General features: G+C 34.6%; 1 protein-coding gene across 1 annotated transcript in view; it reads right to left on the minus strand.

Moving 5' to 3' along the window:
- Positions 1–3,565: 3,565 nt before the first annotated feature.
- SLC41A2 (solute carrier family 41 member 2) overlaps positions 3,566–13,339 on the minus strand; it is a 43,713-nt gene continuing 33,939 nt past the window's right edge. Inside the window, exon 11 of the mRNA XM_021536181.3 lies at positions 3,566–5,531. Within this exon, the coding sequence (XP_021391856.1) occupies positions 5,346–5,531 (186 nt within the window). The 3' untranslated portion in view covers positions 3,566–5,345. The remainder of the gene's footprint in view (positions 5,532–13,339) is intronic.

A 13,339-nucleotide genomic window follows, 5' to 3' on the forward strand; every position in this document is an offset into this window, starting at 1 on the left:
AGACATGTCTGGTCTCCTTTATAGCGAATAAAAATTGGTTCAGCCTTCAAAACAATTGACATGAAGTATGTTCTGATATTACTCCAGAACTCTGGATGCTGTAAGGTGATAAAATAATTAGTTGTGTCAGCACTGAGTAAACAGAAACAAAAAGGAGGGGAAAGGGCTTTGGCTTATCTAAAGTTAACCAGAGTATGAGGATTCATAGGAAAGTAGTGGATGACTGCTTCTGAAGTATAACACAAGTATTGTCATTCATAACTTTTGAAATAGAATGTCAGATTTATTAAAATACTATTCTAGTGTACATGGGACAGGGCAACAGTTTCATTAATCTGAACCAGGAGGTGACAGAAAAAAGTTATTAAACAGACAACATCTTTTTAAAGACCCTATTCATAGTAAAACTTAGAATGTAAATCTGAGAACTTAGCATTATTAAATCCTGAGGATCTGTTCAGAAGTAAGTAGATGTCTACCATATAATTAATTCAGGATTTCACTTGCACAAAGCAGATCTAGAATTATTCAAGGAAAGCACTTCCTTGACCTTTTAAGATTTTAAGCAACTCTTGAGGAGGAAACAATCTCCCAAAAGAGCAAGTTAAAGAATGCTAAGTAAGGAAGAAGCATATTTCAAGCATAGTTTGGACTGAGAAATAAAAGCATAAACAGAGGATATGATGAACTAGCCTGCATATTAAATAAACAACCAGCAGGACTTGAAATCAAATCATTTTTTTAGCTGCAGAGAAAGTAAAGCCCATCCAGCCCAGCGAATGCTGAATGACTCCTTGGGTGCCCACCCAGAATATGGCAATCTTGTGTATTTAGTAAAAACATACTGGTTCTTAGCTTTAATTGTGAATTATTCATGTCTTGCTAATATTGGATTCCCCAGAGTACTCATGCACAGCATGCACAATGATCAACTTTTCATTAAATTTAACAGAAAGACTTTCCTTTAGGACTATCAGAATGAGGCTTTCATGACAAAACACACATTTTTCCTAGTTCTGTACTGACCTATATATACAAATGCTGATTTTTTAACTTCAAATACATATGGGAAAATGATAATCCAAAAGATTACTAAACAACAGACTGAAGTGATTAGGAATGGATTAGAGAACACAGTTAAAACCATGTATGGTATCACAAAAATCTAGCCAGAAAGAAAAGAAAAATCCTACTAGGAGACTTCACAACACTTCCAGTCCTTTTAGTACTGTTTGTGAACATTGCCTTACTTTTTTCAAAGAAGATTATAATTCAATTACCATATTCTGTTGCCATTTTCTGCACCTCTAAAGAGACTATCTCATTTGCAATAGCAATTTTAACATTACAATAATAATAAGGAATTTCAAACGCTTCATTTCACAGAGCACTTATACTACAGTTTCCTGACATGTATTCTGAGCTATTCTTGCACTTAAGAGAGCTTTTTGTGATGCTCACAACTGAAGTAAAATAACAAATACATTAAAAAGATGATAGGTCTCATTTTGAATCCTGATTCTGCAAACTGTACTGCATTTGTAAAGCCTCAATCCTCATGCTGTTCTAATCTTTGTATGAGAAAAGTCCAATTTTGTTTGCAAATTGTAAAAAGGAGTGAAATTACTTTGCTGCTCACCAGTTTCTCATCAACATTCTAAAAATCCCAGTGAAATTAATATATTAAACATGGGAGTGGGAGATAATTTTGCCAATTTAAACATCACAGATTAAGACAAGGTGTGCAGTAATGCTATAAGAATCAAAATATTGATCTACATATGTTAAAAGAAGAATCCTACCCTATGTCAAACAGCATAATAAAGCAGAGAAACAATCCTGGCTATATAATTACTCTAAAAAGGAGCTGGAGTCATTCAGTAGCCCACTAGAATGACAATTTTCAAAGCATTACAGAGGAAAAGAAAACACCTATGGTATGAAACACTACTGACTCCACCTTTTAAAGTTGCACCTGGCCGTACTTTACAAATAAGATTATCCCTTTTCATGCACGCTCACAGAGCCATTGAGATGGTCACAGAGTCCTTCAGGATGGAAAATGACAACATTTCAAATAACCTGCCTGTACTTCTACTTGCCTTAGAGATATTTCTGAAGTAGAGGGGGGGAAAAGGAGCAAAGAGTAAGAAAGGCCAAACAAGAGCACTCCAAGAGTTGTTCAGCATCAGGTTGCAGACAGTAACTTATAAGGCAAACCACCTGCAGCTTCTGGCTGGTCTAGCTCATCAGCAGAATGAAAATGGAGCAAGAAGTTCCAGGATGAGATTTAGGATGATCCACAACTTAAATGAGGTGAATGAGCTGATAAAAGCAAAAATCAAAGGACGTGCTTCATGCTGACTCAAAAGCAAGGAGATGTGAACCAGCCATAGCCCTAATTAGGCAGATTATAAAGGAAGGTTTGAAAGCATCTTCTGGCAGGCTGAGAGGAGGAAAAGACTTAATGAATTTTAATACCAAAAGTCATCATTTTATCTTCAAGATTATAAAATATGGCTGCTTTGATAACAAGAGACAATATCTCAGGATGTCCCTTTCGATTCTGTTTTAAGCAGTACAAAAAGCACACAATTTGTTTCTGACAGAATTTCTGCTAACATTTCTTACCCACACATGCAGTGAAGTAATTCACTATTACTGGGCTGTGTTTAAAAAATCAAGTAGGTGGAACACTGTGAAGAGGTTGACTTGACTAAAATTAAAATTGGTCTAGGGAGTCCAGCTTTTGAGTACTTGAAAAAATTCTCTGGTTTCCAAGCACTCTTTTGTGCCACTTCCCATATTATCCTCACAGCTGGAATACATGGAATGTGGAAAGAGCTTTTTGCCTTCTTAACATGAGGTAGCAGAGTTTGCAAAGCCTTTAAGTTCCTAAAATGCTCCTTTCATATAGGAATCAAACCCCTTTCCATATCATAGATTATTTATTCCTTGGTCTTCCAGATGTCAAGGTTTTCCCTGTTTTATCAGTGTCATGCTTCTTTCCTCACTCAGGCTCCTCTTTAATCATATCTAAGAGCATTCTTTTTTTCCCGCCCTCACTTCCACCCTTCCCTAAAGTATCTCTTTTTACACCTTTTCCCCAAATCCTTTCAACACAAGTTATATTTTTCTTCCCTTCCTGAGATACAAGTTTGGCTGTGCCTTTTGATTATTTTCTCCAAATAACTTACTTCTGTTTGCTCTTGCCTCTCATAATGAATGCTCTGTGAAAGTTTGCACCTTTTTCGTTCCTGCAATATGGGTTTTGCTCTCTCAACCATGCAATGAACTCTCCCCTTTTTGAACTACCACATTTTCCCATTACACCTTCCCATCACTTCTTGTTTCCAAGCCCAGATAATTTCAGTCTGGCAATAAATTTCTCTTTTTCAAATTTTACTTAATTTTACCCATGTAACATTTCTTTCCCACTTTGTTGATCTAAACAGTCACACTGTACCAACAGTTGCTTATTTTCTGGGGAAATATTTAGGTTATTAATCACTAAGGCTACTGCTATATTACAACTCCCTCATGCATTGGATAAGCATAGATCACATTTATCTCAAGAAATTTTAATTTTTAAGGATCCTACAATTCATTTTAAAATTAAAACCTTAAAGTCCAGTAACTTAAAGTGCATGAAATGTCAGTTGAGTTGATTCAGATGGCAGTTCTAACAGAAATAAAAAAATTTGCACCTATGGTTGTATCAAATATAAATAACCATCACTGGAAAAAATTGAGTTACTTCTATTCAACTTTAAACAATTTAATAATATTTCCTGCAAGGCTACATACAAGAAACTATTTTAAATAACATTAATACAAACTAAAAAAAGTCAGAGAACTTGAAGTTAGAAAGATTTAATCTTTCACATAAAAAAAAGACGTTATATATGATTCATTCAAACAACTATACTATAATAACAGTAAGAAAATGCTTAAATAAAAAGGTTTTAATGAGGGAGCTAAAATTCAGGCATCTAAAGCCATGTGTAGGCACTGAAAAGCTGGTTTCATTTTCAAGGTTGCAAACACTTTGAACTTCCAAAGAGTTTAAGGTGACCAACACATATAGAAATCCTATTAACACTTATCCACATAATCTACTCATCTGAGTAGGTCCATCAAATTAAAAAGCATTTGTATGCATAAAGCACATGACTATTGTTTACAGGATTAAACTATATGCTGATACATGGATTCAGTTGTCTTATTTAAATCTCAAAATTTAAAACTTTCAATCACAAGAGTTAAAATACGATTTGTTTATTTAATTATGCATTTTGGATGCATGCTATAGTCTTTTATGCTGTGAGGAACTCCCAGTAGATTTTAAAATAGAGCAATTAGTACCTTTTTTTTCCAAAATGGCAACCAGAGTCCTCATGATCAATGTATTATTTTAAATATTCAGGTCTACAAATAAGATAAATCATTGAGAAGCCATAAATTTCCTTATTGACCATATTATTTGCATGGCTTGAAAGCAGAGACTTCTGCTTAGAAATTGATGACACAGCTCTGGAATTTGAGAAGTTTATGTAACTTCCTAAGTGCCTATAAAAGAAACTTCATCTTTTATATTGAACATTTCAAGCAGGGATCAGTATATACAGTTAAATCAACACCTCTAAAACTTCATTAAAATCAGAATACTGGCCATCACAACACCATTAATCTCAGTTAGTTAAACAACTTTTCAGTTGCTAAATGAACATACACATTTCAACATAAGGAGTTTTAATAATTCACCCATTATTATTGACCAGGTCAGTGTCACATTATTATTTGCCTTTACTATTTTTGTTCTAATAAATCCCAACAGCAAAATGATTAGGTTGCTCATTTTAGCACAAAAAAAAAGGGGTTCAGTCCTGCAGACACTTTTCAAGTGTCTAATTTTGTAAACGCTGATGGTCATATTCTTCTACAAAAAATAAAGCCTGTGACAAAATGTGTGGACCACAACAGTCATTATTGGTATCAAGTCTGCAATGGTCAGAGAGCTGCAGCACTGAAATTGCAAGGTAAGAACATATAATCAAATCTTTAGGCAATTTAAAACTTAATAAAGGATTCATTTACACTTCATTGTGTCTACTCAGATATCTTCAGCTACCACTAAGTCACATTGGTTTCAGAATAAAGCTCTCAGGTATCATAGTTCCATCCAAGTTTGTAAAAGCAAACCAAACTAAAATCATTAAGGCTGTTTTATGTCCTTGACAACTGAATTTACTTGGACCAAAAGAAACAAACACTTTGAGGACCCTCAAGTGGAGTGAGCAGTCTTGTCAATATTCCAGGAAAAGTCACTGCATCCATTGGAATAATTAGTCACCAACATCACCATCTCTGTCACCTATGAGCCACAGAAAATGAAAACCTATAGCTAATAAGGCAGTTCCAAGAAGATCTCCCAGTGCAGTAAGATAAGGGATAGAAAAACTGTCAGGGTCTTTTCCTTTTTTCCAGAAGTGATGCACCATCCAGTCAGCAATCCACAACAGAGTGAACACCTACACAACATCAAACAAACAAAATCTGTATTATTATCATGTAAGTTACATCAAAAGGAAGTCAACAGATAACATTATTGTCTCTATACCACACCAAAGTGTTGAATACCATTGCTTTTGAAAAATATAAACAATTAATATGAATTAATTTCAGATAGTTAAAGCTCCCCACAACCAGAGAGAGCGACACTTAGCCAATTTCTCAAACACATGCATTGCTGGAAGGAACATACTGAATTACTGACAGCATTTTTTACACAGACTATGCTTGAGGACTTCTGAAAATGGCAAGAAAAGCCAAAAAAGTTCCACCAAACATGCAACTGCACTTCTCACATAACACATCATTCTGTACAGAGAGAACGTAAGTAGGGCTTTGAGAAAATCCAGAACCAAATCATGTTGCCCCACATGAGTACAATCAACCCAGACATAATTCCTGTTTGGACAGGTCTAGCACTGACCTGAAATCAGATGTCATATAAAGAATAATAGGTCAAATTAAGAACAGTTTCACCTGGGTTGTGTGAACTGCAAAAAATGGTCTAGAACCTGAAATATCACCTTCAGCCCTTCTGTAATAAGGCACACCTGCAATATATATTATGAAATTGTCACTCCAGGCTGAATTTGTCCCAAAGTAAAAGAATTAATTCCCAGTTGTGAATGTCTGAACATTTGAGAGGCTTGATCTTCATACCGACGGTATGCATAATTATTAACCCGATTTTAGAAAAGAATCCTTTTAATGTTGCACAGCTGTATGATAAGGGATTCTGGTTCAGTGGAATCATGTGGTGTGGAATGGCACAAGATGAATGAAGAAAGGACCACTAACTGAGTTTCATTTCTTCTTGTAGCCTCTAAGGAACCACTTAAGTTGAAATAAATTCTGTATTTTAGGTATTTTTAGTTAGTCAGTTCTTTAAGAAGGGTAAACTTAAGACATGTACTACCATAATTAATTTTTTAAAACTCTACTACTTACATTTAAAATAATGTAGGTATCAATATAATGCAGTATCAAAACTAGTAAAAAGTAGAACAATAATATTTTATTTACTAAATAATCAATTATCAGCACAAAAGCAAGCTTATAAATGTATATACTCATTCACTGAAATATTGATCAGATGATTGAAAGACACTTCTCCACTATAAGTACAGCAAAATGAATGTCTTAAAATTATTGTGTTGAAAAAGCTTCTTTTTTAATACTTGCTTTGCAAAAGTGTATGTTAAAATACAAGCCTGAATTTATAATTTTAAAAAAAGAGAAAGGAGGAGTATTTGCTAAATGAAAAATGCATGGCTTATTTATATAAATGTATCTTTTGAAAAGGGAACTCTGTAGTCTAAGCTAATTATGCAAGTCCTAGGTGCGCTGACTGGAATCCAAACAAATATATTTAAAACAGATGTTTTCTTTGGAAGATGATCAGATTCCTTGAGTCAGCTCCTTCTTCTTCCAGAGACAAGAAGAGGCCTGTTTGTAAAAGACCCTGCACATTCCCATCTCCTGCAGGATGCACTCAGAAGACACTGCAGCACCCCGCATCCACAGTGGCTACGTGCGTCCCATTGGAAGATGGGAGCATTCATTCCAAAAAAAATATACACTGCATTCATATAGCACAACCAATCAGACATAACACACACACTGCATTTTAGATTACAGTATTCACTTTTGACTCTTAAAAATCACGACATGAAAAACCTTTCAGCTGGCTATATGTTTTCCATCCTGAAATTAGACTACGGTGTTAAATGGGCAGTTTGGAAACAAAGCTTTTGTGAACCTTCCCAAATAATTTTTTTTGCTGTGTTAATGTACAGGTGCACAACAGATAATGCAAATTATAACAAGTCTGCATGCTGTAAGTCATAAGAAAAATTTACAGCAGATTACATTAACTGGTGCTTGTAACAGTATGTGATGGCAATTGGAACTTAGTGCTTACAGATTAAGTTATGAGACTGCAGTTCCAGCCCTCACTTATTTGGGTAAAGGAATAATGGTGTCATCCATCATGCTTTTACATGGCTAGAAACTCATTAACATTTAAGAATTATAGGGCTCAGTCTTTGGAAATGGTTACTTATTTGCTCACATCAGTTTTTAATGCAAGACAGAATCTATGTGACTAAGACTTTAAGAAGATTTTGCTTCTCATCACTGTTAAGGGAAGGCAATCAAAGTCATCAATCAATTATTATTTTGGGGAGAAAAAAAAAGAAAAGGAAAGAAAAGGCAAAAAAAAGAAGAGAAGCACCCTACTACGAGTTTGCTGAATTTTTGAAAGACAGTCTTGCATTCAAAGTGATAAGTGACTCACAAAGATCTGTCAGATTAAAAAAAAAAAGGCGTAAAAGAGACATTGCAAGATGACATTTTATGTTTTGTGAGATTTATTTATTTATCAGTGACAGATACTTCTGTCAGTAAATTGATGCAGATGGCACAGCAGTACAAACACTCTGCATTTCTGCCCTGCACTCATGCTATGAAGAAGAAAGCCTTTCTTCTCCCAGCTGAAAACCAGCTGGTTTTGGGGGAAAAATAAAGGGATGAACATCACAGAAAAGCCTAATAATACAGTACAAAAATGAGATGTTTAGCATGAAATGCTGTAGAAAATTAGTAAGAAAAGCTTGTAAATACATGCAGCACTGTTCAAGATGTGAGCTGAAATTATTTAGAATAGAAGTTACTTAATATAGAGAGTTTTCTGCAAAAAAGGAGATGACTAGTAGTAGAATTATGAAACAAATCTCTAGGAATTTTTCCATTCTGAAGGATGAAATAACTGCAGGGTTTAAGAAAGGGAAAAAATAACTAAATATCTATCTATATAAAAAGATCTGGCTAAGAAAAGACACTCAATAGTCACTGATCAAGAAAAAAAAAAAGGCCCCAGAGGCAGGACTGCAAAACACTAGGAAAATTCCAGATGTTTCGATAGTTTAAAAGGAAAATCATACTTTATTATTATCATTATTGCAGGGAAAAAAATGACAATCAAAAGAGAGGAAAATAAAACTAAAGGCATGATCAGACTTAGAATGCATTTCTTAAGATCACTCTTCAGTCTCACTGTCAAAAAAAGTCCTCAGAAGCAGCAGAAATAAGAGTAGGAAGGAGGGGAAAAGCTTGAAAAACCCTAATAATGAAGAATCTAAAAATAAGGAATAATAGTACTCATATTATTTGGTACAACAAAAGACAGAAATTGAGAGTAATTCTTGATACTGAACTTTCTGACTCAAATTATGAATTTCAGATTGGAAGCAAAACTGAACATGAATACTTAAATATGAGTGAGCTTTACTATTTTGAAAGTTCAAATCTTATGACTGCAAGACGAGAAATGGGAACATAACACAATAAAAAGCAGGTCTTTTTCCTTTGCTATTGTGCATAAAATTTACTTTCATTCTTTCAAGGTCTTTAGATACAAATAACAAGGAAAAGTTAAGCGAAGAAAAGTTATTTTTGATCTTTTGCATGTATTACATCTATTATTTTCTCATGGAAATAATTTCTTATGAACTCTAAAATGGGAAAAGACTGAAACTCTATTATGTAAAATAAAAATATATAACTCCTTCCAAACATTCTTAATACTGTATATGCTTCCTATAGCCTAATTAATAAGTTGCAGGATGCTGTAATATTTTTATTGTTTCTTTCATCCGGAATGTCTATATGTTATCAGTGGATGCACATCAAATTCACAGTGATAAAAGGGTAATATTGAAATGAAGAATATTTGTAAAGCAGAGTAGAATTGTTCTTTTATATTAATTTATACATTAGTTGCTGTGATAAGTGAATTCCAACACCAAGCTGGAAAATTAAACTGTTAAATTGCCTGTTGCTAGTACTAATGATTCCACCTTAAATTTTTTCCATCTGAAGGTACAGTACAAAATAGTTGCATTCTATTACTTTAGACAGGAAACACAGATAAAAATAAACTAAGTTAATCTTTTTCAAATGTGTTTTAAGTCTCCTTTATTTTCAAAATTACATTGACTCAAAATTTACCCATAACTTCACTATGAAAAGATCCTGCAATTACTGGATAAGAACTCTTACAAATCCATGAAAATCAAAGGTAAATTTATTTATTTGTTTTTTTAATTATGACTAAAAAAATCCCATTTAAGAATCTCTAAAGACTACTGTGTTCTGACTCTGTCATTCTCACCAGAGTTATGATTTAGGTCTTCTAGTGGCTTGGAGAAGTCATTAAGTCAATTTTCAAATTATATGCTACATGTCTCCAATTTTAAATGGCTTTTGATGAAGTAGTAAAGTATTACTTTACTACTACTGTAAAGTGCTTGTAGTAGATCTACACTGAACTCACTGAGTTTCCATTGTCTACAGCCAGAAATCTGTAATCAGTGACCTCAGAATAGGGACTACACACATTTTTCAAAAGACATTTTTCTGCACGGTTTTCTCTAGTAGCTTATCCGGCATGTATCATGTCCAGAGGGGACAAGTCACTGTTTCCTCTAAACATGCAGAGATTTCCTTCAATTCCTGGCTGGAAAGAAACCACTGAACAGCAAGTTTTTTCTTACTGCTGTTGTTTGTGTTGTAGCTAAGTGGCATCAGCTCCTTAAAGGTATCCAAGTAGCCAGACAGCACAGCATACGCTGATGTCAGACTATGACCTCTTTGAAATAAAAAAAAGAATACCTCTTTAACTGAAGTTGTTTCTGAGCCAGTTTCATTATATTAATGTAATTTTGCAGGAAGCAACTTGTTTTTTTTGGTTTTTTTCGTTTTTTTTGTTTTTTTTTTATTTCAGTTTGAATCAAGTTTTTCAGATTGTCATCTTGATTTCTTTGTAGTTTTGCAAGACACGCTGTCTTGACCAAAACAGTTCTAATTTCAGGCTGTTTCTCAGCTATCTGCTAGGATGTGCAAACCAGACCAGTAAGTGCTCTGGCATGCTCAGCCTGAAGTAGCTGCAGCACAACTCAGTGTGTCATTGTGCTACATACACAAGCACTTTGAGCTCAGCCCTCTGGAGGCAAAACGGAGAAATCCCTGCTGTGACTTGGTAGGAGCTGGGCTTCTACCCCAGACATGGCTGGAAAGGAAGGAGCTCTTGGTACCCACGGTCAGACCCCAAAGAGTCTGGCAAGTCTGCTTGTCATGCTGCAAGGAGAAAGCACTGAATATACAGAACTGTCCAGATTTGGGCTTGGCTTTCCATATTTCTTTGACATATAGTCTCTGTAGTAGTTACACGCTTCATCTTTCGGAAATGACCTTCCCTGTTATAAAAAGCAATATTTAAAATGCATCAATATTTTGTCTATAAACACAACCTTCCTTTTTTCTCCGTAATGTACAGTATATGCTGCGAGTTATGTTTCCACATTAAAGAGGCCCATACCATCATTAGAATCCTCACACTGGTGAGAAATCCTAGACATTTTTGATGTGAGGTGGAAGTTGTTATGAGCACCGCTGAATTCTTGGTTTTCTATTGCCCCAAACAGCCCCGAAACGTTGCAAAAATGACTTCACAGCTGTGCACATCTGACCTTCACTAGTTAAGAAGAATTTTGGAATTACTTATTTGCTTGGTAATAGCTCTGGGGATCTCCTATTGTTTGTTTATTCCCCGAGACTTTAACATAACTGTGTGCTCAGATTTGGTCAGTAGGTGTGAAAATTCCTCGCAGGGCGTTTTACTGGCTCAGTGAGAACACACAGAACAGAGGCCGCCTTTGAGCGCCCTGAGCCGAGTGCCAGGACTGACAGCTTGGCAATTCCAGCGCTGCTCTCCTTCTGCTGCAGCCTGACAAGACAGGGGATAAAATTCTGCTTGGTGTACAGCCTCGTACAGGACAAAAATACTTGTGCCTTTGTGAGGAATAAGAGGAGGACTGTTTCCCAGTTAACAGAACCTTCACAGGTCAAATGCCATATTGTAATTGCATGCTGTGTGCTGTGCATGTTTATGGCTTGTTCTTGTAAGATTTTCAAGGAAACAGTATTCCTCTTAAACACTCACCAAATTCAAAGTGCACTTTAAAACATTATACTGGGTTTGATTAGGCACACTGGCTTGCCCTGATACTGTACACTGCATTGTGTGAAGCACCCTGCAGACTTACAAGGTATACAATCCCCATAGCATTTTTCGTTCTATTTTCCTCTGGTGCTGCCATTCATAAACACAGAACAGTCTCTTCCCTACAGAGCTAATTCAGAACTTTTAAGTTTCAGCCTAAAAGTTTTACCTGAATGTAGATTAATATAAATAATTGTGCAGTTTTCCCCCCTTTATGGAAAAACAATTGTGAAATCCCAGCCCCTCTAAAGATAAAGTGAGTACAGCCTTGGATGCACTACAATCAATTTATAAATTTAATTTAAGAACATTTCAAGAATATATATTTATTTAAAGAATAGAAGCAACTGTATTATTAAGGATAGGAAAAAGAAAATGAAATAAAATAAAATGTTTTCTGGTTTTTCTTAAGCCTAGAAACCCAGAACGGTTTTGTTCACAGAGAATCAAAAAGAATGCAAATCATAGTCCAGCTACTCATATTACTTAAAATATCTTAATGTACTGATTTTTGGAAAAAAACTACTTATTAAGTGAAACTGTACTTTGTTTTATTACACTACATATTTTCAATCAATAAAAACTGAATCATACTACTGATAATACATCATGGCATGTTAATTATTTAGTTCCCATAAATATCTTATTTAAATGACATGCTGTGGAGAAAATATCTAAGAATATCTCAGAACAGGTGGGGAGAAAGTATCAGATTTAGATGAAAATTAAACTAACTCTCTGACTGGAACTTCAGTAATATTGCGTGGAGCTTTCAGTGCAAATAAATTCCATTGTTATCACTTTGGGATGTTTAGTGAAGTTTATAGGCAATTTCTCGTCAAAATGTAAAATAGCTTTCATATATATGTTACAGTTCTACTGCAGAGATAATGTGGGATAGCATAAACTGATAAGAGACAGAGAGGAATATAAAAGGAGTAATAAATGTCTTTGCATTAACGTTTTCTTGAATTTTTTTTCCCATTTACTCCAACATTCCATTTAGAGTTCTACATTTGCCATTTCCTTAACCCTTTCCTTTCCATTTTAAATAAACAGAGCTGGAGAGTCAGAAATAATAAACAGAATCAAAGTCAATTAACAATCTATTGCATTCCACCGTAAAATATGACATTAAATAATTTAACACCTTACCTTATGATAGTCATCTGAATTTTAAAGACAGAAAATTAATTTAATTGCTGCTGTTATTTTTTTAATTTAGCATTATTTTTAAACATAGTGAGGAAAAACCTACATAGGTGATATGTTGCCATAATCATTGTCAGCAGAAAGCCCCTTACCTCAACACAAGTAAAGAATGGCAAAGGGCAAAGCAGTGATATCAAACCTCCTCACAGGACTGACCATCATTAATTCCTACCTTTAGGAATCACTGTATTCTGCTAAATTATCATCTACCTCCTCAAACACAAAATATCCAGCTTGCAAGCAGGATTTTATTTTTTGACATCCATTTTCATATACCTTACATGAAAAGTGAAAATTAGTCATAGTCTAATATATTATAAAAAAGGCTCAGAATGCAGCTCTGTCACTGCTCAAAAGACTGTTACTGCATTTGGTTTGTTGTTTATTAAAATAATAATACTTAGCTGTGAAGTTTTTCAGCTTTACTGCAGAACTGGAAAAGCTCTCACTGAGAGAGCAAAAATATGAAAGAATTCAGGAAAAACAAGATCAGTA

Source organism: Lonchura striata, chromosome 5 (genome assembly GCF_046129695.1).
Source record: "Lonchura striata isolate bLonStr1 chromosome 5, bLonStr1.mat, whole genome shotgun sequence".
In the NCBI taxonomy this organism is placed as follows: Eukaryota; Metazoa; Chordata; class Aves; order Passeriformes; family Estrildidae; genus Lonchura; species Lonchura striata.